This window comes from Prionailurus viverrinus, chromosome C2 (genome assembly GCF_022837055.1).
Source record: "Prionailurus viverrinus isolate Anna chromosome C2, UM_Priviv_1.0, whole genome shotgun sequence".
In the NCBI taxonomy this organism is placed as follows: Eukaryota; Metazoa; Chordata; class Mammalia; order Carnivora; family Felidae; genus Prionailurus; species Prionailurus viverrinus.
This window is the reverse complement of record NC_062569.1, coordinates 29,974,965-29,998,445: the sequence shown is the minus strand read 5'-3', so window position 1 is coordinate 29,998,445 and position 23,481 is coordinate 29,974,965. Positions and strand designations below refer to the sequence as shown.

The 23,481-nt window shown below is 51.9% G+C and overlaps 1 protein-coding gene across 1 annotated transcript in view; it reads left to right on the top strand.

Moving 5' to 3' along the window:
- Positions 1–14,858, top strand: part of SLCO2A1 (solute carrier organic anion transporter family member 2A1) — an 83,041-nt gene extending 68,183 nt beyond the window's left edge. The window contains exons 8-14 of the mRNA XM_047874903.1: positions 155–319; positions 1,367–1,556; positions 3,242–3,407; positions 5,760–5,923; positions 9,321–9,385; positions 11,821–11,944; positions 12,898–14,858. Of these exons, the coding sequence (XP_047730859.1) occupies positions 155–319; positions 1,367–1,556; positions 3,242–3,407; positions 5,760–5,923; positions 9,321–9,385; positions 11,821–11,944; positions 12,898–13,018 (995 nt within the window). The 3' untranslated portion in view covers positions 13,019–14,858. The remainder of the gene's footprint in view (positions 1–154; positions 320–1,366; positions 1,557–3,241; positions 3,408–5,759; positions 5,924–9,320; positions 9,386–11,820; positions 11,945–12,897) is intronic.
- Positions 14,859–23,481: the final 8,623 nt, after the last annotated feature.

Here is a 23,481-nt window from a genome sequence, read left to right as displayed (position 1 = left end):
CCAGACTGGCCACTGAACACTTTGGTGCCTCAGATCTGCCATGAGAAAGAGAGGAAAGCTGCCTGGAGGAGGAGGAAGGGCAGTGACCTAGTATCAAGGTACCCCTGGGCTGACTACCACGAAGGCCTGGCCCCTGACAGCCGTCTGATTACAGGGTTTCCCCGCATCTTCCTGAGGTTGCTGATGAACCCGCTCTTCATGCTGGTGGTCCTGGCCCAGTGCACCTTCTCCTCTGTCATTGCCGGCCTCTCCACATTCCTCAACAAATTCCTGGAGAAGCAGTATGGTGCCTCCGCAGCCTATGCCAACTTCCTCATCGGTGAGTCCAGAGGGTGAGGGCGCTGTAGGAGCTAGGGGGCCTGCCTGAAGGAGAGGCTGGGCCCTCTGCCGCCCATACAGGATGGGTGAGGCCAGACCGGACACAGATAAGAGCCAGAAGAGGACTGTGGCCCTGGGGAAAGAATTTTAAGGACACTTTTCCTGGTTAGCCATCTAGAAGGTCTTTGGCAGATCTCTGGGGCCCCTATAATTCCAGGCAGGGAGAGGCAGAGGCTGGGGTCTGCCTTCCTTTCCATCAGAGGAGCTGGAAGCCTATGGGCTTCCCAAAGGTCCTGACATCATCCAGGGCAACAGAGGAAAGAGAAAGGTGTAATTTGGGACTAGGCAAAATGCCTCCTGGTTTTTTCCCTTCTTCACCAAGGACTTGAATACATTCGCCTGGGTAAGGAGTATGTGGCCCAGTGATTCTCCACCCTGGCTGCACTTTAGGACCCCCTGGACAGCTTTAAAAAGTACAGATACCCAGGCCCCATCCTCAGTCAATGAAAGCAGAATCTCTGGGTGGGACCCAGCATTGGTGTTTTTTGCCAATTGAGATTGAGAATCACTGATGTGGTCCCAACCAAGTACTGAAGTGAATTATTGAGCCCAGTCCACAGGTGAGTGGACTGTGGGATGTGGCAAGGTGGCCAGGGCCTCACCCCTCTAGCTTTCAGGCACCAACCAGCACATCAGGCAGGGAGCACCATTGTGTGACTCATGTGGTGACAGTGAGGGTGCAATGAGGGGCCAGGTAATGAAAAGCACTTACTAAATGCACATTCAACCCACATCTCTGTGACTGCAAGGGACCCATTTATTTCTCTCTCCTTTGCACAAGCAGGACAATCTGCTACATCAAGAGAACTCTGTAGATGTGTCTGGCAAACAGTAAGCGCTGAATTAATGTCAGCTCTTACAGCATTTGAATGTATCAAATGTCCCTTCAGGTAGTCGTGTCTCCTTGTCCATGGTTCAGCTCAGTGTTTGCAGCTCCTCACAAGACTCCCAGTCCTGTACACCCACACCAGCTTCTCTTTACCTGTAGGTGCTGTGAACCTCCCTGCCGCGGCCTTGGGGATGCTGTTTGGAGGAATCCTCATGAAACGTTTCGTTTTCTCTCTGCAAACCATTCCCCGCGTGGCTGCCACCATCATCACCATCTCCATGATCCTCTGTGCCCCTCTCTTCTTCATGGGATGCTCTACCCCCACTATAGCAGAGGTCTACCCCCCCAGGTAATGGGAATGAGAGGTGAGAAGATCCCCTTCACTGAGGCCAGAGCCTGGATCTGGCTGTCGTGTATCTTCCTTTCTGCTTCCTCAACTCCTCTCTTCTCTCCTTTCCGCCTTTGATCTAATCTCCTGTGTGGCAACTTAGAAAATGAGGCCTTGAATAATATGCTCACTTATGAAAAGAAATCAGAGAGTCCTATTGGGTCACCAGCAATCAGGGTCAGAGTTCTGTCTTTTGTTTTGTTTTTGTTTTGTTTTGTTTTGTTTTGTTTTTAAGAAGTACCAAAAACTGGTTAATTTGGTTTCAGGATGAATCTGTAGGGCTGTGAGCCTCAGGAACCAGGAAATAAGCTATGTTTAGCATCAGCTCTGTGCCAGCTACAATTACAAAGTCTCCTTGAGCTGCTGAAGAAAGATGAGAGAAGGGGACTTGAAAAGATCTGGGAAACAACAATGAAAGTGATGGCAGACTCAAACAAAATTAGGGCAGGTGAGGAAGAGGGCAGGTAAAGTACACCTGTCGGTTTGCATAAAGCAACCTGGTCCTAAGTTTTGAATCTGGTGTCATGTTCAGGAAGAGCTTTAGGGGCCTGTGAGGGAAGGGTGCTGAACAAAGAGCATTTGTTTTTGCCTGAGTGCCCCTTCCTACGACTTCTTTTACATTTTGCCTAACAAGGTTGCAACGTTTGGACATACTGTACCTTTCTGTCTTGGTGTTTTCTCTTTTTCTCTGAAATTACCTCTTCCGTCTTTGGTGGGTAAAGGACGGAAGGGAGGGCTGCTCAGGGCGGGGACCCCCCCCCACCACCACCAGGGTGCGTTGTTCTGCAGGCTGACTGTGGATCGAGAGAGGCCGAGAGAGCTTGGAGCCCCTGGGCTGCTCTGAGTGGGGGTTTTTAGCACAGGGCTCTGTCATCAGACTGGGGAGAGTCTGGCACAGCCCTTTGTAGCTGGGGAAAGTTACTTGTCTCATCTGCAGTTTTCTCATCACAGAAGCAATGGAATTAATTGAAGAGTTGTCATGATGGCTGGGTGAAAAGCCGTGAGCATGGTTCCTGGCACATAAGAGGCACCCCATTACTGTTAACTATCAGTGGTGTCATTGTTTTAGCAGCCCCCTGCCTTGGGGTTTGTCAGCCTATGCCTACCCTCCCCAGAGATGATCATGAACATCAGATGTGGCGGGGGGGGGGGGGTGAGAATGGTGAGGTCAGCTGGTGAAATCCCCTTGGGTGCAGCACAGGGGGTGGAGCGACCTAGGCAATGTCTCCATAGACCCAGAGACTGGAGCCCTCTCGACCCCAGATTGCCTCAAGGAGCCCCAGCCTTCCCTCGGCCTGAGCACAGATGAAGGAGAAGGGAAGGGAAATATTGCCTGTGACTTTGCATAGCATCTGCCGTCTCTTTCATAGGAGTCCTGGCTGGTTGGGTATCTTGACGTCTTTCTTCAGTGTGGGGTTTGCTGACCATGCCTTGCCGAGCTGCACCTCGTGATGCCATGAGCCCTGATCAGGCAGTCAATTCACCATCGGCTCCGATAAGCATCATTCAGGTCCCAGGGTGGCGCTGGCCCAAGACAGAGACGCACAGGCACACTAAACAGGCGGGAAACTCACACTGGGCTGGCGTGAGTAGACTTTTCTTTGGTCTTGCTTTGTTTGATTCCCCATTTCCTGTTTTGCTGGCAGGACATCAAGTCCTATACATCCGCAGACTCCCGCCTGCCGCAAGGACTGCTCGTGCCCAGATTCCATCTTCCACCCGGTCTGTGGAGACAATGGAGTGGAGTACCTCTCCCCGTGCCACGCCGGCTGCAGTGAGATTAACGTCAGCTCGGTAGCCTCCAAGCAGCTGGTAAGGGTGGGAGAAGCCCCGTGGGGTCTCTGTGCTCAGCATGTGCCCTCGCAGACCACTCCTAGGCTCCAGGATGGGCAGACTGCCACCCGCCCCACACTCATTCCCAGCTTCTGGCCTCTGGGCCACACCCGCCCTCTCTCCACCTCCCCTTCCCTAAGGTCATGACCAGATGCCTACAGCCCAAAGTCAATTAAAGATTGGCCGATGTTCAACAGATTCACATTCCTGAGGCCTAACAATGCTCAGAGCAGAAACAAGCCAAAGAACTGCTTCAGCTGAGGCCTTTGAGCCTCATCCCGAAGGATCCTAATGGGCATCCTGGATCCTGCATACTGGCTGTATGGAAAGCCACAGAGGCAGGCCTAGATAAACTGAGGGCAGAGGATCTTCTGTGATGTGGCCCCAGAAGGTTAGAGCTGGAAGTGTGACCTAGGGCATTCAGTGGAACCTGTCAGCCCCTACATGTGGCCACACAACTGACCTGAAGTCCTGAGCTATTTAGGGACAGATCTGGGACTAGAACCCAGGACTCGGCCTCAGTCTGGGACACATCTGTTCAAGGTCACATATCTCCTCACCAGCAGCCTTCCAGTGGTGCAACCGACATTCACTATGCCCACCTGGCAAGGCTCTAATAGCCCTCTGAGTGCTATGACTCCTGGATTCTAGGGTCAGTCAGCAGCAAACCAAGTCAAGACATTTGTTCAATTATTCAACAAATATTTAGTGAACATCCAGCATGGCCACAGAAGTTGAGGATTCAGCAGTGAACCCATCAGACAAGGTGCCTGCTCTCAATGAGTTTGCATTCTATCAAATAAACTCACAAGATAGTTTTAGAATATAATCCATGCCCCCAAGAGACTTAATGGACAGAGAGTGTCTGGGGGCCTCCCTGAGGAGGTGACATTAGAACTGAACAACCAGAAGAGGAAGACCCTAGAAAGTCCTGGAAGTGAGGCATTCCAGGTAAAGAAACAGCAAGAGCAATGCCCTAGGGCATGACCTAGCTAGGTGCAGGAGAAAGCAGAGAAGGCCAGGGTTGGTGCTGAGAGGCATGTCACACATAGGCCAAGGCTGGCCAGGCCAGGCCTAGGATTTGGATCTACCTTTTCCTAAAAGCAATGGAAAGTCTGTTCAGTTCTTCTAAAGATGCCCTAAGGAAAAGCATACACCTCGTTCCTTTAAGCCTGTGTGGAAGGCATGGACAAGGCTAGCCCCACTTAGCATCATCCTCTGAGAGCACAGGGCAAGGCTACTCCCACAGCCACCTCTGTGGGCAGGTGGAGGACAAGGAGTGCAGACATGATGCTCTCTCCATTGCCTTCTAGTCAAATGAGTCTGTGGTGGCTTCTGTGGTTTCCTTATCTTTATTTACTTACCTCTGACTCATCTGCTTCCAGAAATCATCTTGACAGGTTTCCAATAATTACACAGAGCCATTAGCATAATATCAAGAACAGGCGGTAAATTACAAAGGGAAAAGATCTATGTTAAAAAAAAAAAATCCAGACTGAGGGAACTAATAGCCATACTGCACATAACTTATTTCTGAGCTTCCTGGCAGTCAAAACAAAGAAGGTGTGTAGTTCCTGCTGTCTGGCAGAAGGGGGCATCCTAGTTCCTTAGTTCTGGTCCTAGCCTTGTAACTGCTATGACACTTAAATGGTCATAGGCTAATCCATCAGATGCTGTGAAAGGTAAGGTGAAGACCACCTGTCACGGGCAGTGACCACCAAGGCCAGTCTTACAAGAGCGCTGAACCATCTGGACTCGCAGATTTCAGACAGGGACCTCCTTCGCTAGAGGCCTTCACAGACGGGAGGAGTTCCGCTCAGGCAGAGGCCTAACAGATGAAGAGCTCAGCGGATTCAGCTAGGTTCCCACTGCTGTCTCCTATTTATACCTTTCTTACCTTCTGTGCAGTAAGCACACAAACTGCAAGAACAACCACCCATGAAACCACTGCTGCTGGGCACAGGCCGGCCTGGCCCTGAAGAGAGCCCTCCCAGCCCCTGGTCCCAAGCTGGGTAGGCCTTGCCTGGCAGTGGGATCCTGCATGTCCTGATGTGAGTGGAACCGCTGGAGGGGCCCAGCCCATGCTAGATGACCAGTTTTGGTGAAGATGGTTTTGATTGCCCAGAGGTCAGAGGTGGTATCCATGGGGCACCTCGAACCCCTCACCGGGTCTGCTCTCCAGCCTCCACATGCAGCATCGCCCAGCTCCCCAGGGCAGAGCTGTCAAAACCTGAGGGGCTCTTAGGCTAGAGCTGGTGCAGGCGTTTGTCACGTGTGGAGGCCAAATAATAACAGCAGATTTCCCCCTCCCCTCTCCCTCTCCTTCCCAAGACCTATTTGAACTGCAGCTGTGTGACCGGGGCGTCCTCTTCAGCCAAGACGGGATCATGCCCCATCCCCTGTGCCCACTTCCTGCTCCCGGCCATCTTCCTCATCTCCTTCGTGGCCCTCATAGCCTGCATCTCCCACAACCCGCTCTACATGATGGTTCTGCGGTGAGTGCGCCTCTCCTTCCCCATGCTGCCTGCTTCTGCCTCTCCTTCCTTTCCCTCAGAGTCCTTTGAACACCAATCTGCAATGCTCTTTGGATGATGCGGGACGGTGATACTAACACAACAATGCCGGGGGCCCTGCCAAGCCAGACTCGGTGCGGAGCCCCTCACTGTGCTGCCTCAGTCTGTCTCAGGGCACCCATGTGTCCTGTTGGCACCTCCACTCTGCACTGAGAGACCCCAGCCCTGGGAGGGCAGAGCCATGAACAGTTAAGTCCTGATGAAGCCAGGCTGCCTGGTTCCATGCTGTGGAAATGCCTGTAGATTCACTCATATTTAAATCCTGGAAGAACTGAGAAGAAGGAGGAGAATTGAGTTAGATGCACAAAATCAAGGAAGAAAAATGTGAAAAGTTTTTCCAGAGACAGAATGAAGGCTATGAGGAAGAATGAAAATAAGAAAAGCCCAGTGTGTGAGGAGCCAGGACCAAGTTCTCCAGTCAGAAGGGAGAAGCTGGCCAAGGTGGGAGGGGAGGACAGAGGTGTTCCATTACAGTGGCGGTGAAATGTCTCTGAAGTTTTAGCAGGGAGCTGACCCTTCCTTCACCTCATCCTCTGCAAAAGGGAAAACAACATTTCAACCAAGTTCACCTAACCCACCCCTGCCCGCCTCTTTCCTGTCCTCACCCACCTTGAAAGAAGAAAGGGAAAAACACAGGATTTGGATGCCCATTGCTAGGGTCAAAGACCCAGCTCTAGCATGCATTGGCTGAATGCCAACCTCACCGAGTCTCAGTTTCCTCATTTATGAAAAGAGGTTAATGATAATTGACAGGAAAGGACTGGTGTTAGGATTACCTGGTAAATTGCCTTGTAAATATAAGGTATCCTATATATTAGTTAATTATCACTATTAACCAAACTCTAAGAATCATTAACAGGTAGCTAGGTGCCAATGACCTATTCTTCCCAAAAGGCTAAGAGATGAAGAACAGAAGCAGCCACTTGTCAGGACCTGGGATTTTATCCTAATTATAAGTTAGCTTGCAAACTACCAAGCTCCTGTTTTTGTTACTGTTTCAAGAATGCTGGCAGAAGACAGGAGACTCCTGGTTCAAAGATAAAGGACTATTACAGCACAGTAAGGAGCGTGAACATCATTTATCCTTGTGTCCCACATCCCATGGGGTGACCTAGAGCACCCAGGTGTATGTTTCACATGCAGTGAGCTTATGACACAGTGAGGAACACTGAGCTTGAGAGAGTCACAGCTATATAGACCAAGACTGCTCTTAGTCTAGGGGAAGATTTTACCCCATGCCTCCAGGTTGCTCATTGCAACCACCATCCTGAGACACGGCACAGAAAAAGAGCAGTCAGAACCTTGTGTTCTTAGCATATTCCACAGGAACATGTGGGGATGCTCAGAGCCAGAGCATTTTGCTTCTCCCAATACCATCAATACCCTCTTTCTACCACTCCCCACCCTGTGCATTCCAAGCATGAGTACTTTCACCTGAGGCCCCTGGGTGGTGTTACCTCTTGCACCAGGGCCAGATGGGCCATGGAGGACCCTCTAACCCTGAGAAAGATCTGTGGGTGGCCAGGATAAGGAGAGGGAACAGGATAAGGAAATTTCACAGGGAAGTCCCTGAGCAGTCTGCCTCCCAGAGGACTACAACAAGCCTTAGGGATAGGGAAGCTGTGGAGAAGGAGCATCATTTCAACCACAGGATGGGCTTTCCTAGGAAACCTCTCCCTTCTAAGTCTGGCAGGGGCTGAAGCGAAATTGAAGAGGCCCCAGGACCCCAAAATTGTTTAAAGATAAATCCCACTGGGAAAGATGGGAAAACGGATGCTATTTAGTGTGGAGAAGGTGAAGCTTAAAGATGACATTGTAGGTGACCCAACTGTTGTTTGTACCCTGACCCCCAACTAGGCATGGAAATACAGGCTGTGAGGGAAGCTTCACCAGAAATGTGGAAGGAGAGAGTGGGCAGAATGCCAGAGTTAATTCACCTCCAATGTCAGCAGACACCATAAGAGGCTCAAGTTGTCTATCAGAAGGCAAACTGGGGTGCCCAAGCCCCATTCAGTTCAGAATCTAGGGGAGTCTGCCCAGGGACAATGACCAAGACTTATGAATTGGTCCACTGGAGGGACCTATAGGCATAAAGGGAGCATCCATTAGATTGAGATTTGAGGCACTTTCCACTGGGGGGTCCCAAGTGGCTGTCTTTTTCCCCTGCTGCACCCCATGAGTACTGTTTTCACTGGGCCTTCCTTCAGAAGAACTGGAAGAGGGTCCCATTCCACTCTGCTGGCAGGACTGTGGGGACAGAACAAAATGTGTGCAGAGACCTGGAGATTAGTTCTGACTTCCCTTCCTTGATGTCCCCTCGGCCCCGAATGCCCTTCCCCCACAGATACCCACCCAGGAGTGTGGGTTTTCAGAGCACAGAGAAGCCTGATGCCTCTGCAGGCCACCTCCTGGCTCCCCACCTTGTGGATGGGGTGTCCTCCCTTTCTGCCCCACGCCCAGCTGGGATGGCAGGGTCCGGCAATGCCACTGACAGATAGCTTCCCCATCGCTCTCTGAATCTCCTTCCTCAGCCAAACATTCATCCCCTCTTGAGGGAAGAAGGGTAGGGGTAAGACTGGCTACATAATTTGTAGGATCCAGTGCAGAATGAAAATGGGAGGCTCCTGGTTCCAAAATTATTGAGAATTTCAAGACGGCCGCAGCAGACCGTTAAACCAAACGTGGGGCCTTTCCGAGGGTGGGGGCCTGGGAGGCTGCACAGGCCACACGCCCAGGAAGCTGGCCCCAGGGAGAGGATTCTTTTCGTTGCACACAGAAGCCTACAGCCCAGGGGCCTTAATTAGACTTTCATCAGGGCTGTCTTTATTGCTATTTACACTCCACGGGAGTTGTTCAGGCCTGCTGCTCTGAACACACCCTTCCCCATCCTTCTGTCTGTTCCCAGCCTTTTCTGCCCTCTGCCTCTTGGAGGGGACACTGGGCAACCCTGAAAGTCACAGGGACCAGTGGTTCTCAAATGCGAGTGTGCAACAGAATCTCGTGGAGGGCTTCCTAAAGCACAGATGTCTGGGCCCCGCTCCCAGAGGATCTGATTCTTAGGTCTGAGGTAGGGCCTGGGAATCTGCCTTTCTAACAAGTTCCTGGGGTGTGGGGAGGTGCTCATGCTGTTGGTCCAGCGATGATGCTTTGAGAACCACAGATATAAACAACAGGAGCACTTGGCTGAGGTGAATCCAGTCGGTCAGGTGGCTGTCAGGCCACTGGAGGGCAGGTTCTGGCATGCTCTGAGGTTGGCTGCCCCTGAGCGAAGGCACAGCCCTCAGTCCTCCGGCTGCTGACTTCCACTCTTCCTTTACAGTGTGGTGAACCAGGAAGAAAAGTCATTTGCCATTGGGGTACAGTTCTTGCTGATGCGCCTGCTGGGTAAGTGTCTGCGATGCCCCCTTCCTTCCTGGGGAGTGGCACCAGGCATCTGAGGGCTGTGAAGTGCAGGTTGGGGCTGCAGGAAGCCCTCTCTCATCTCTGCTGTGAAGAGAAGCTGGGCATAATCAAGCATCAGCAAAGGCCAAGACCCTATATGGACGGTTTCCCTGTTCCTTGAGGTTAGGAAAGATTCCATCTATGGCATTAGTTCCAAACAAAACCATGTAAGAAAAATGAAAAGTGGACACAGCTGAGAGTACCTAATAAAGAATTGAAGGCAGGTATTTTTTCATCTCTCTCCAAGAACTGGCTGTAGGAACAAAAACCCTGCATTCCTGTCCCAGAACAGCAGCTGAGCCCAGCCCTGGCTTCCCTCCCATTTTACAAAACTCCCTCCCTTGCCTCTATGCAGCAAATATTTCTCATTGAGGTGGGGCGGGGGGAAGCCTCTGTCGACAAGCCCTGCCCACACTCCAGCAGCCCAGAGCCCACCCTCCATCCGGAGGGATGGAGCTGTGAGCACAGGGTCAGTAATGCTCCCCACCCCCCACCCGAGGGCAAGCTCCCTGGGGGCATGGTCTGGGGGAGGCTGGGGCATGTGTGGACCTCACCGCCCTTTCCCAGAGGCTCGTGCTGGATCCTCCCTTCTTGACACATTCAGGAATCAATGTGCAGACCCTTACAGTGACAGGTAAACCAAGTAAAGGGACTAAATTCAACTGATTATGAAGGACCCAGTGTGTGCACACTGCAGTGGGGAATATGGCAATTGCCCCAGAGAGACTTCAGTTGCTATGGGAGTGGACTTTCTGACCCTACATGCTGAAATCCCTGCAGGGCCCACCGTGCATTATTATCCAGGAGCCAGGCCTCGCTTGGCCCTCCATTATCGTTCTGGGGTGTGTTGGTGATGTCTCTGGTGGGGCCTGCTGAGCAAGAACCTTTGAGGAATGAACCAGCCTTTTCAATGGGATTTCTCAGGCTCGGGTCACTTGCTCCCCTCCTTCCAGCACGGTGCCTTCGGACCCTCCTCCTCAGGCCTGTATTACCAGCATGGAGGATGCAGGGCAGTGGGCTCTACCCTGTCCTGGTGGCAGAGGCACTGCCGTCACCACACCTCCTTGCTGTCCTTTAGCCTATCATACATGATTCATGTATAACTTGTTCCAAAATCTCTGCTGGGAAGGAAACCCTGCATTCTGCCCAACACAGCCAGCAGCTAGGACGGGCTCTGAGGACCTTCTCCTAGCCGCCTTGCAAACAGTCACGGTCCCACTGCTCAAAGCACCTGCTGCCTTTGTTTTCTCATTGGAGCTCAGACAACTCCATCTGGAACCACAGTTAGAAAATCCAGGCTGAAGGCATTTCCATTCATCACCCATGAACACAGCCCCACTCTGGGGTGGAAAGAAGGACATGGATAAAACCCAGCAAGTTTTAAATTACCCACTGAAATTTGGTTGAAAATTTCTCTGGATTTTGTTTCTATTTAGGGAAGCGTCCTTGGTGGACAATCCTTGTGGCCAGTTTCCATCCCCCGCTTAGCTGGAGACTTGGAAGTGAGCAGGGTCTGAGTAGAGAGGCTGGTTCTCAAAGGTTCCCATTATGGGTGGAGCCACAAGCAGATTTCCTCTTTCTTTCTTCCTGAAGCAGCTTCTCACAGGGCCCTGAAGACAGTCTGGAGACTGTTCTGAGGGCAGGGTTTGGGGTGTGAATCCCAGACAAGCCTCTCCCCAGTCCCGAGACTGCCTAGAACTGTAGCTAACAATACAGGAGTCATTCTGAATATTTAACACCAGGACATCATAGCCTCTGCCTCACCGCTCAGCTGTGGGGAAGTTCAGGGGGCTGGGGTAGAGGCTCTGAGAAGCCAGAGTGTTGGGGGTTTTGTGGGGGTGCTGTCTCAGCCACAGAGGCAGACTGTTGTGGTGAAAGATGGGACCAGAGGAAACCAGGGTTCAGAGCCCAGCCCTGACCCTCCCGGCTATGCAACGGTGAGCTAGCCATGCCCACCTTCCTCCTTCTTAAGACAAGGGTACCCACCCACCTGTGAGGACTTGAGGAGTCGATGCCCTCAGGAGGCTCCTGCCACAAGGTGGAGGTCAGCCTATCTCCACTTGGGACCAATCCAGCGTGAGAACTATGTGGTATGTCTGAGCTGGCATCACGGTGGCCTCTGTGACTCACTGCCCTGAAAGGATGGCTCAGGTCCCTTTTCTAAGCCTCTAGTGAAAGAGGAATTCATGCTTCTTGGGAAGCTATTCGGCTTTCCAAAGTCACTGTGGTTCCCAGGGCTGGGGCAGAGACGGTCTCATTCAGGCAAACCACACAGGGGCGATGGGTGGGTGGGTGTGCTCTCCTGTCACCCGGTCGGGTGCCTCAGCCTGCACCTCCATGTGACTGGACTCTCTCAACTTTCTTCCCACCGACACCAGCCTGGCTGCCGTCTCCAGCCCTCTATGGCCTCACCATTGACTACTCTTGCATCCGGTGGAGCTTGCAGTGCTCAGGGAGGCGCGGGGCCTGTGCCTACTACAACAATGATGCTCTCCGAGACAGGTGAGGGCCCGGCAGCCCACCTTGGGGGTGCTGGAGAGGGGGTCAGGCCCCAGCCCAGAGCAGAGGGCAGCCATCTGCTGTGGCAGCTCTGGGGGGGGGCGGGGAGGGGGCAGCCAGGCTTCTGAGGGAGGGGACTAGAGGGGCGCTGCCATGGAGAGGGACCAGGGGTCACTGGTGACAGAGAGCCATCCAGGTGATGGAGAGAGAGAGAGAGAGAGAGCCCACCAGCACATGCACACACTACTGGGAGCTAGCCCCTGGTCCACAGTCCCTCAGGAGGGGAAGCAGCAGAAAGAAGTTTGTCAAAGGGAAAGGGACTGGCTGCAGTCTGAGGCGAGGCTGTGGCTGTGGAATGATGCAGGCCATCTCCCATGCTCTGAGAGAGGTGGCCCCACCATGGCTCATGGCACAGGTCAAGGGCAGGTGGGCCTAACCTGCCTCAGCACCCCTTCCAGCCATCTCACCTGTTTCCCATCACCATATAGACCAGAAACCGAGAGGAGAGTGGGCTTGAGGGGATGGAACAGAGTCTGGAAACGGTGTCAGAGCGGCATAGAAGGCCGGGGGAGGGCTGGACCAAGAGGGCAGTGAGCAGACACCTGTCTCCTGGCTATGCTGGGAGGACCAGATGCTCCAAACTGGCTGGGGCTGCAGTGTTGTCTCTGGCCCTGGGAGCATGATGGGGCAGGGAGATGGGGGCAGGGAAGGGGGGCAGTGCAGGGGTGGGGAAGGACTACTGGATTGGGAACATCATGCCTATTCTCTGGGAAGCTCCTGCCCATGGGTCAGAGAGATGAGGAAAGTGGTCCCCAGCTGGGTGGTAATGGATCCTTACCTGACAACATAGTCCCTGGGCCACTGTGGAAATGATGATGCTCTTCTCCATGGACCTGGGACCCGGTCCACAGAGCCTCCACACCCCCTCACTGGCCCCGCCTCCTCCTGCTGTACAGGTACCTGGGCCTGCAGGTGGGCTACAAGGTGCTGGGCACGCTGCTGCTCGTGTTCATCAGCTGGCGGGTGAAGAGGAACAAGGAATACAATGTGCAGGAGAAGGCTGCGGGCCTCATCTGACCCTGGATGCCCGGCCCGGCCCGGCCACTGCCCTGCTCCAGAAAGTGGACCCTGCACCCCCAACACCCGCCTGTATTCACTGTTAACACATCACTTCCTTTTTGTTTTTTAAATAAGAGAGAAACCCCAGTCACCATTCGCCTTCCCTGCCTCCCCCCCCCCCCCCAGGATTCCTTAGGTCCACTGTGCACCTGGGCTGGATGGGCACTGAGCTGGAGGGCCAGGTCTTCTCTGGATCCTCAGGAGGCTCTCCTCAGTGCTGGATGACCACCAAAGCAGCCCCGGCCCCTCACCAGCCTTGGGAGGTGGGGGTGGTTTCCTAAGTGGAGAGAGGAAAGGCATATCTTCCCAGAGGAAAAAGGGAGAGGGCTGGATTATGATTAATGGCCAGATCCAGGCTAGAGGAGAGGTGAGCCTGGCTGTAGCCCCTTTGAGTCTCCATTCAGCATCAGCACGGAACCCAGGAGGGGCTGGCCTCCTTCCCCTCAGATCTTTGTGTTCTGCTCTTAAAGGCCATCTTGGAAGCTGCCATGTTGGGAAGTATGGCCAGTCAGTCTCCTCTCAGTTCCCTCATCCTCAGGCACCAGAGCAGGGACCAAGAAACCCTGAGGGTGGGTCATCCAGATGCTGTTCACATTAACTCTAGACCCTTCTGTGCTGAGAAAGCCACACCATGGTGAAGACTTGAGGAGGGCTATGAAGTGGTCCGTAGCCCGACCTCCCACACCCACAAAGTGAGGACGAGACCACTCAACTCAGACTGATGAGAAGACCCTCCCCAAGTTTTCTTGGGAGCAGACGAGGTGGCCTCACATGGGCCTCCCTGTCTGGACCTCACCCTGTGTGTCAAAGAGTAAAGACGGGCAGTCCAGATGTCAGCAGAGCAAGTGATGAAGCTGAGGGGACGTCAAGGGCTACCAAGCTGGATGGCAAGCTGCAGCTTGCAAAATAGAGGCCAGCATGGTCGGCTCCCCTGTTCCAAACAAGCTTGTATTAACATTTTCTCATCCTCTTCTCACTGCCCCTCTGTGGGCCTGGGTTGCACTACCCTGCTGCTATGTGGTAAAGGTTCAGAGTTAGAAGTCCACAAAGGAGGCCTTTCATCAACAAGTATTTTATTTATTGCAAAGCAGCTTTGTGCAAGGCAGTGCTAGTACATGGCACTCCACCGAGCTTTCCTGAGACCTCCCCTCACCTCCCTCTGTCTACACTGGGCCTTCTTCCAGAGTGTGCTCAGTGGAGAGCAGCAGGAGAGGCACAGCATGAGCCCAGAGCTTATGAACAGGATCTTGGCCATCAGTGTCCCACCAGGTTGCCCCTGAATCTGGCCCTTTGCCAGATAGACACCTGGCTCACCATGTCCTCTGGAGCAGCTGGGAACTGGTTATTGCCATACATGACTCTCTTGAGTGCCACTCCTCTTAGAAGAAGCATACCAGAAGCCACCTCTGAGAACAGCTTATATGGTAGTAAGCCAAAAAATGTATGTCAGTGGCCAAACTGCCATGAGACTGAAGTCTTTGTGAAAGCCACCATTAGAGATGGCTTTATTTCCTAAGCCACCTTTTTATTTCCAAAGATCTCACTCAGGAAGGGAGGCTCCATGCAACCTCAGGGGCCAGTTTCAGCATTTAAAATGGGTCTGCTTGGAAAATGATTCCCTGCAACTAATCCTGGTCCTTCTTGCTGCGATGTAACCAAATTCTGAAGGCACTACCTTCAGCTGAGCTGACAAACATCGGATGCCAGCCTGCAGATTCTGGAAGATTGGTTGCCCTCCCAAGGCTTTATTCTATTATGATATTGCTATTAATATATTATAATTTTGCTATTGCTGTAACTTGGTTATGAATTTGTACTGTCATGTGTATCTGTCAGAGAGCCCACAGAACTGTACTTTCTGGCCAGAGAAGGTGCCCAGGCCACAACCTCAGGGGCCCATAGCCATGGAGATCGGAGATAATGCGACTCTCAACCCATTAGCCTGGTATAGAGCAGGCCGCAGACGCTCCCTGTTCCTTCAGTGAAATTCTGCAGATAACTGTCAAAGCCCACGGTCCTGGGCTCTCAGGAGGCCTAATAATCCCTGCCTGAGTTTATAGCCATAAGTGGAATTGAACACCAACAGCTAAGTCCATGACATAAATCAGAATTAATATCATAATCATCATCGGTCACTTGGTCACAGCCAGTGCTACTGCTCCACAGCAAATCTTTTCTTCTGATTGCCAGCAGAGAATATAATGGTGTCACCTTCATTTCACTTCTAGAGCAAAGCTGAAGGAACTTCCTAGAGTGCTAGACACTCATAGAGGATGTGGTTAAAATGCAAATTCCCGACCTCTCCAGCTAGCCCCCGAATTGATCTCTGTGGATCTAAGAGGGCCCAGGAGTGGCACTTTCAACCAGCCCCTCATGTGAGGCCGATGTGGGTGGTCTCTAAACCCTGTGTGGTGGGCCATCAGTGCAGCAGAACCTTGGGGACGCCCACTTGTGCCTAGGCCACTGAGAAATTTAGAGACTCTGTAGGCCTTTGATAAGTAAAAGATGATTAGGGAAGGGGTGCCTGTTAATCTGATTTCCTGGGTGGCTGAAATCAGGAGGCAGCGGGCATGAACAACAGTCTAAGAGCTCACATTTATATTAAGTTCATACCAGTACTGAGAGTGGAATTCTCACTCTCCAAGCTTAAGTGTGCTTAAAAAAGTCACAATTATTCTTTAAATCAGTTATGTTTGATTTCTTGCTGTCTTCCTGCTGGCTGGCCGGAAATTTAGCACCAACCATCCTCAGGTCTGGCTCCCAAAGCACTTGGGTCCTGCCCGTATGAATCTCTGGTCCCTTCCCAGGCTGAGGCTCCCTAGTTGCCCTGCTTCCCCCTGAGGCTGGAAACCTTGCAGAGGCCAGATGCAGGGCTAGGCCCACAGTGAAAATCAAATACCATATCTTCATAAATTATCCTTTGGCCTAAAGCCCTCTGGGGTGATCCTCACCACAGCCCCATGAGGGAGACCAGCCTGGTCCTAAGGCCCCACTTGAAGACGAGGAATCTGAAATCGACGAGATCATTGTGGCCAACTTCACCCATATAACACCTGGCTGGGTCTGGACTTAAACCAGGCTGCCCAGATCTTTCTACTCGAGCCCCAGCTGCAGCCCCAGAGCCCCTACTGAGTTATTCTGCTGAAATGGGGGGAAGCCCCTCTATTCCCACAGAACTTCACTGACCCAAGGGGGGGGGGTTAGAATATGGAGGTAGGGAGGACCAGGTACCACTTCATTTACCCAGCTTCTATTCAAGTGGCAAGAACATTACCCTTGCTGAGTTAAAGGAGAGTCGCAGAGAAAGGGGACAAGGAGGAAAAAACTTTCAGGAGAAAAGGCCCTGAGAGAACTGAACACAGACCCACAAGGGAACACCCCCACCTGGTGGTGGGTTAGCAGAGTCCCGTTTAGGAAACAAAGCCGTAATGGGAGTTCTCTAGTCGATCTCAAAGATGGAGAGAAGCAGCTAAACTGGGGGCTGAATCCAGTCAGTCTCGGGTTGATATTAAAATATTATATTACCGAATCCCAAAGTGAGAGATTGGCAGGGGCTCTGTCTTTGTGTGTGTGTGTGAGAAAGAGAGAGAGACAGAGACAGAGACAGAGAGAGAGGCAGACAGAGAAACCGTGAAATCCTATCTTCTACAAGCACAGGAACTACATACCTGGGGAAATCCTATCTTCTACAAGCACAGGAACTACATACCTGGGGAAAATATCCATCTCCTGCCAATAGCACCCGATTCATTATAACCTTTCCTCAGAGATTAAATATGTAAAGAGGTCGTGGGCAAGCCTTTGGCAAATCATAAGTGAAAGAAAGTTTTTCTCCTGCCATTCGTCCCCACACTGCACAGGGGTCACCCCAGCTTGCTGAAGTCCCTATTCCCCCTCCCCCGGGCACCTGCCACACCTTGATGACAATAACAATAACTAAAATGCACACGGATCTTTATGGCTTCCAAAGTCACCCATCCACTCCATCCACTCACCTAACAAGCTCATCTAATTGGAATTCAGTCAGGACAGGCTTGGCTATGCTGTGGTCCCCTGACCAATCTGTCGTGTGACATAACGGGAGTTCCTGTCTTGCTCACCTAAAGTCCACTGTGGGTCTAGGTGGCTCTCTGGAGCAGTGGCTCAGTAATCCAGTATTCTGAGGTCCTTCCATTTCATAACATGCCACTACAGTTGACAAGGCAGGGGCAGATCCTCAAAGGTCTCTCACTGGTAAGTAAATGTTCTGGCCCCGAGTAACATGCTTTCACCTCTGCTCCCAGCCTGTTGGCTAGAACTTGCATGTATGACCCTGACTGAACTGCAGGTGTGGGGTGAGTTCAGAAGAAATAAAACGCAGATACGGACAGTACTAGAATCTTCTACCACTGGGGGTGAACCTGGGGGACGTGGGTGCTCCCAGGGACACTTAGGCCAGGCTGTCGGGGAGGGGGAAATGCTTTCCAAAGGAGGCAACATCAATGCTGGCTCCCAAAAGGTGACGAGATGATTTCCAGGCAAGGCTGAGCCAGCAGACAGTTTGCAGAGGGATGGGGAGGTGGGGGAGGAAGCAGAGGAAGCAGAGCTGGGGTGGCAGTTGAGAGAGATATACAGGGTCTCCTCTTGAGACAGGAGAGATTTGCTGACCAAAGAAAGGGGTAAAGGACTGGGGAGGCTGAGGAGTCAGACAAGTACAGCTGCCCGAGTGACCCTGGGAAGGAGGAGGCGATGAGCCAGTGCATACAAGCCCTGGAAGGCCAGTATGGCTAGTCCTATCCTATGAATGGGAAAATGAGGCCCCTTCTAGTTGTCATTTGTGTCTCCATTTATTCATTTAGTATCCGATGCAGATGAGGACTGGAGATGACAAACACAGGGTCACTAGCCTTTAAGGGCATATTGGGAACCAGAATAAGACTTTAACAGAAGGCAGAGGTCAAGTGCTTTGAGCTCATTTGGCTGAGAGATCAGAAAAATGGGTTGATGCTCATCCTGCAGGATGGACTGGATCTCAAGAGACTCCAAGGTACAAAGACACTTCAGGCAAAGAGAAGGAGGCAGGAAAACCTGGACAAGTTCTGAGAGACCACTAGGCACAGGACCCATGAAGGACTTCAGAGATAAGGCCTGGAGAGGCAGTCAGGTCCAGGCTTAGAGACTTCTGGAGGGTCTTGGGGGCTGGCTTACACCAGGCTGTGAGTGGTGGGGCCGGCCTGCTCCCGGCTCCTGGGTCAGGACATTGGAGAAGGGCCTTAGGGCCCCAGCCAGCCAATCCTAGGAAGGTGCTCTTAGCTCAGGGTCCCCTCCTGGAGTCTACACTGGGGGGATCCTGGTGGGCCATGCCATACCCTCAAGGGGGCTGCCCTTTCAATACTCCCAGCACTCACACAGGGAGCCCCTCACCGCTTGTGCTTGAAGGAGCCACAATGCACAAATGCAGTGCTTGAAGGCTGCATTTGCAGCCTTCCTCTTGGCCAAAGCTTCAAGCCTGTCCCAGCCCAGAGTGGGGTGAAAGCTACTCTATCCCCATCCCTTTCTTCTCACTGCTTCTCTCTGCCCATCTGGGCCCTGAAGCCCCAGGCTTGGAGCTGGGAGTCAGAGAGGTTCAGTCTCAGGGCAGAATAGAGTAATTTAAAGGGGCACCTGTTCAGTCCCCCAGTGTTGCTAACCCCCTTCCCTCTACTCTGTCATCCATCAGCGTGAGAAACACGAGGTATCCCCTTTTCCAGATGCCAAATCCATAAAAGTGACCTCAGAGATCCCAGATAGGGACCAACATTGGTTTAAACCTTGATCCTGATCACACTTCATTACCCCTAGTTTACAGAAGAGGGACGGGGGTGTATGGATGAGACAGAAGCTCTCCCTTTGCTGTCTACACTGGCAAAGGACCCAGGCCGATTTCACACTGTTTCTGTCTGGCCTCTAGATCCAGGCAGCCTCCCCCAGACATACTGAGATTCCAGAAGGGTTCCTGAAGCGCAGAGTTTCAATACATCAGGTGTGTGGAGCGCTCAGACACCGTCCCAAATGCTTTAGACAATTTTGCACCTAGACTCGTCACCGCAGCCCTATGAGATCCAATTATCTTGCCATTTCACAGACGAGGAGCCTGAGGCAAGGAGGACAGCGGTCTTGGCTGCTTTTCCCTCCTTTGCAGCGAGGCGGCGCGCGCTGGGAACCGGGAGCTGAGGTCTGCAGAGAGCGGCGCCGCGCAGGGGCCACGTGCGCCAGCCGCGTGGCAGTCGGCCACCAGGGGGCGCGCGCGTTCCTGGGCCCTGGTCCTGCCGGGAGCCCGGAGGAAGTCAGCCCCGCGGACCCAAGACACGCGCGGCCGGGCCGGCTCCGCGCCCGGATGGGGTGCTCTGCCCGGGGTTCCGGCCGCCCGGCTTCCCCGCCCCGGCGCCCTCGGCCCTGCGGGGCTCCACACATCCATCCCACGGCGGCCTCCAGAGCGGCCCAGAGTCTGGGCACCCGCTCACAGGTCATGGCCTTGAGAAAATGTCCTTCTCTCCTGCTCCGCGACAAAGCACAATTTAGTCTGTTTACCTGCGTTTTCAGTGCGAATGTGTAATGAACACATTAAAGAACAAGGAAAGCAAAGAAAAAGATGCCAGGAAACCAAAAGGCACACAGGGCTTCCAGAGGCAATCGGACATGTTGTGGGCAGACGGTTCACTCAGCCTGCATATGCAGTCGTCATAGCGTCGCCCTCTCGGAACCCCTGTTCCGCGGCTCCAGGGGCCTCAGGTCCCTCTGACCCCTCTTTCTTTCAGTTCCCAGAGCACCTCCTAAGGCCTGGCCCTGAAATAGGAGCAGGCTTCAGAGAGAAAGCTATGTCTGTATCCTGGGCATCTCCACTCAGGGAGCGTCCCAATTGCCCATCCTGTGGATTCGGGTATCAGGTAAGTGGTGGGCACCAGGCCTGTGGAGTGAACATGACAAACGGAACCCCTTCCCCCTTGGAATTTACAATTTGGGAAGCAAAACAGACCTAACCAAGAAGGCACACAAATAGTGTGGCAACTGGCTAATAACCTGTTACAGGGCCAGCAGTGCCATGAAGAAGTGCATATAGACAGAAGGACACCCGCCTCGGAATGCAGGGGGAAGAGCAGGTATGTGGTGATACCACAAAGGTGGGAGAGGCCAGTTCCCCAGCAGATTGGGGGTCAGGAGTACAGGCAGTGAACTTGGGCTGCATCGTGAAGGATGGGTCAAGTTTGTTGAGCAGGACCTGAGAATGGAGGTGTTCTGGGCAGAGAGGGCTGCAGCAGTGAAGGCTCAGAGGCCAGAAAGCTTGGGGTATGTTTACCTGGAGGGCAGGGGGTGCATAGGTCTCAGTTGGCAGAGTGTAATGAGTGATAGGTTGCACCGTGCACACCTGCTTTAGTACCTGGATGCTGCCTGTGGGTAATGGAAAGGCACTGACAGTGTAAGAGGCAAGATGCAACCAGATTTCTGGGCTTAATAAAAGGCCATTGGGGCTGCAAGTGTACTTGGGAAAGGGAGCCTGGCTGGCAAAGGTGGGTTCTAGGGAAGGAGGCCTCCTTCTTGTCATTATGGCTGCTGGAGGCACTGGGGCTGAAAAAGATCGGAAGTGGGATGCTCCAGCGGGTCCAGAGCTGAGGGAAGGACCAGTGAGCATCAGGAGCACCCCAGCCACACACAGGCTCCCAGCAGCTGGGCTGTGCGCTGCCTGAAGGGCTGGAGCCGATCCCTGTGCCTAGAACGTGCCTTGTTACAAAGCAGACATTGGGAACTGGCTGTCTCTGGGCCCAGCACATGGGTTCTAATTGGCCCACGTGACATTTGTGTTTTTAAGTTAACTGCAAACATTGGGAGAGTTTGAATTCCGGAGTTTCTCTTGAAAAACCCTGGCCCGGCACTCCTGCCTGATGTCAAGGGACTGGAGCTGAGCACAGAGCACTCCTTGTACCCTTAGGGTTGCTGCTGTCTCCACAGCACTGGCTTGGACCCTGTGAGTATTTACATTTCCACACATACACACACCCTTAAAAAGTCCAGCGAAGCCACTGAGAATCCAGGTGAATATTGGGAAAGGCCTGGAGGAGGACAGAAGGGCCGTGTTTGAGAAATAACAAGCAGGTGGATGACTGGCGGGTAGAAGGTGGGAGGAATTGGTGCGGACCGCCAGGCGGCTGGAGAGTGAAGTCCAAACTGAACTCCCCATCTCTCTGCCCAAACTGACTTTCCCATCTCACTTAGTAGCACTCCAGCCTTCTAGCTGATGAGACCAAAAACTTGGAGACAGAAGAAAACAAGGAAGGAAAGCTTAGTAACTGGGGAGGCATGAGGGAGCCTTCCGTGGTTGTAGCCTTCCGTGTTCTATGTCTTGAATTCATGGTGGGGGCGTTGTTTTGTGATAACGCATGGAGTTGTACGTGGAGCTTTATGCGCTTCCGTGTATTATAGTTTACAGTAGAAAGTGGCAAAATGTCACGCACGTATCTCAGTTGGGCGCTATTGTTACCATAACTTCACCCCAGGGAAAAAACACAGCATCGTCCTCAAAGTAAAACTCACACTTCAGATTTGATTTTCCAACAGTTTGTTAAATTCGGGGTTCTGAGTAAATTTTAGGCTTGCCCTCATGGTTTTATTACACAATAACATTTTACTATCTTTTTAAGTAAATGGTCTTTGTATTGAAATGCCCTCAGATGGAAAGCATTCCCTATCGTAAAACTTTTACCAATTTACTTTTACGATTTTTTTTTAACGAGGGCCGATGTTACCATGTTGCAAGGTACCACCTGCCCTGTAATTTATTGTAGATGGAGGTGGCTTCAAGCCAAAAGTCTGATTTTTTTTAACTTAATAAAGACATAAAGAAGTGACTTTTCCATTCCCCACTTTCTCAGGCTGCACTGATAGGAGAGAAAACAAATTATGTGAAAAAAAATTGGATTATCATTTTTAACATTCAGCATAAATTGTAATAACATTTTAATCTTTATTGTTTGAAATTCATCCTGAACTTGAAATGTTATAATTAATAGCTTTTTACCCAAAAATATCTACATATATTTGTTCTCTCTTGTCCGAGCACAATATTTACTTATTAAATGGAAGCTTAATTTTTTGAGAGAGAGAGAGAGAGAGAGAGAGCGCACAAGCCAGGGAGGAGCAGAGGGAGAGGGGGAGAGAGAATCTTAAGCAGGCTCCACACTCAGCATAGAGGCCAACATGGGGCTTGATCTCCTGGCCATGTGATCATGACCCGACCCAAATTAAGAGTTGGATGCTTAACTGACTGAGTCACCCAGGCACCCCAGTGGAAGTTTAATTATTATTATTATTTCAAATGTTTATTTATCTATTTTGAGAGAGAGAATGAGTGTGAGCATGAGAGGAGGAGGGGCAGGGAGGGAGAGATTGAATCCCAAGAAGGCTCCTCCTTGTCAGAGCAGAGCCTGATGCAAGTCTCAATTCCACGAACCATGAGATCATGACCTGAGCCAAGATCAAGGCTCTAACACTTAACTGAGTCACCCCTGGAAGCTTAATTATTAATACATAGCTTACTTTGATATCCACAAGCTACCTATTTCAAGAATAAAGTTTTGGATTTTTTATAAAGTCTGTCCTTTAACAATGATTTTTAATATTCATTTAATATGCTTACACACATCTTAGGGGTTGGGTTTTTTTTTTTAATGTTTTTATTTATGTCTGAGAGAGACAGAATGTGAACAGGGGAGGGGCAGAGGGAGAGGGAGACACACAATCCGAAGCAGGCTCCAGGCTCCAAGCTGTCGGCACAGAGCCCGATGTGAGGCTCCAACTGAGCCACGCAGGCGCCCCTACACATCTTAGAGTTTTGAAATCATACTCTTTCACTTGGCTTTCTGGAAAATTGCAAAGATGGGCACCCTCAGACTGCAGGGACGGGGGAAAGAACAACATGTTCATCAAGCCTTTGGTTGTTATGACAATGAGTCAGGAATCCATAAGTCACTGTACTGTCTATCTGAATACCTCTGGAGTATTATTCCACATCTTTGGATAGATAACCGCATGTGGCCATGATTCATATGTGCTGGGTGAGAATCCCCAGAGACACACCCTTCTGTCTCTGCCCACTTCACTGTGTTCCTGGGGAACATCTTGCACACTCAAACAGTGGCACGGAGGTACTCAACCCCGTGCTGGGAGGGCCTCTCAACCCACATGACTTAGTCGAGTATGGGGATTTTCTGGGGGTGCAAAGCAGACAGTGCAATCCAGAGAGGGGGCTACGCATCCTGACACATACACAGCAAACACCTCCTTTTTGTTCTGGCTCCTGAACCGGGGGCCCCATCGTTTAAATGTGAATGGTGCTCCACACAGATGCCCTGTGCACAGTTAAGAAAAGAGACAATGTGATCAGAGCTGACTCCTGTTGAAACAAGTTG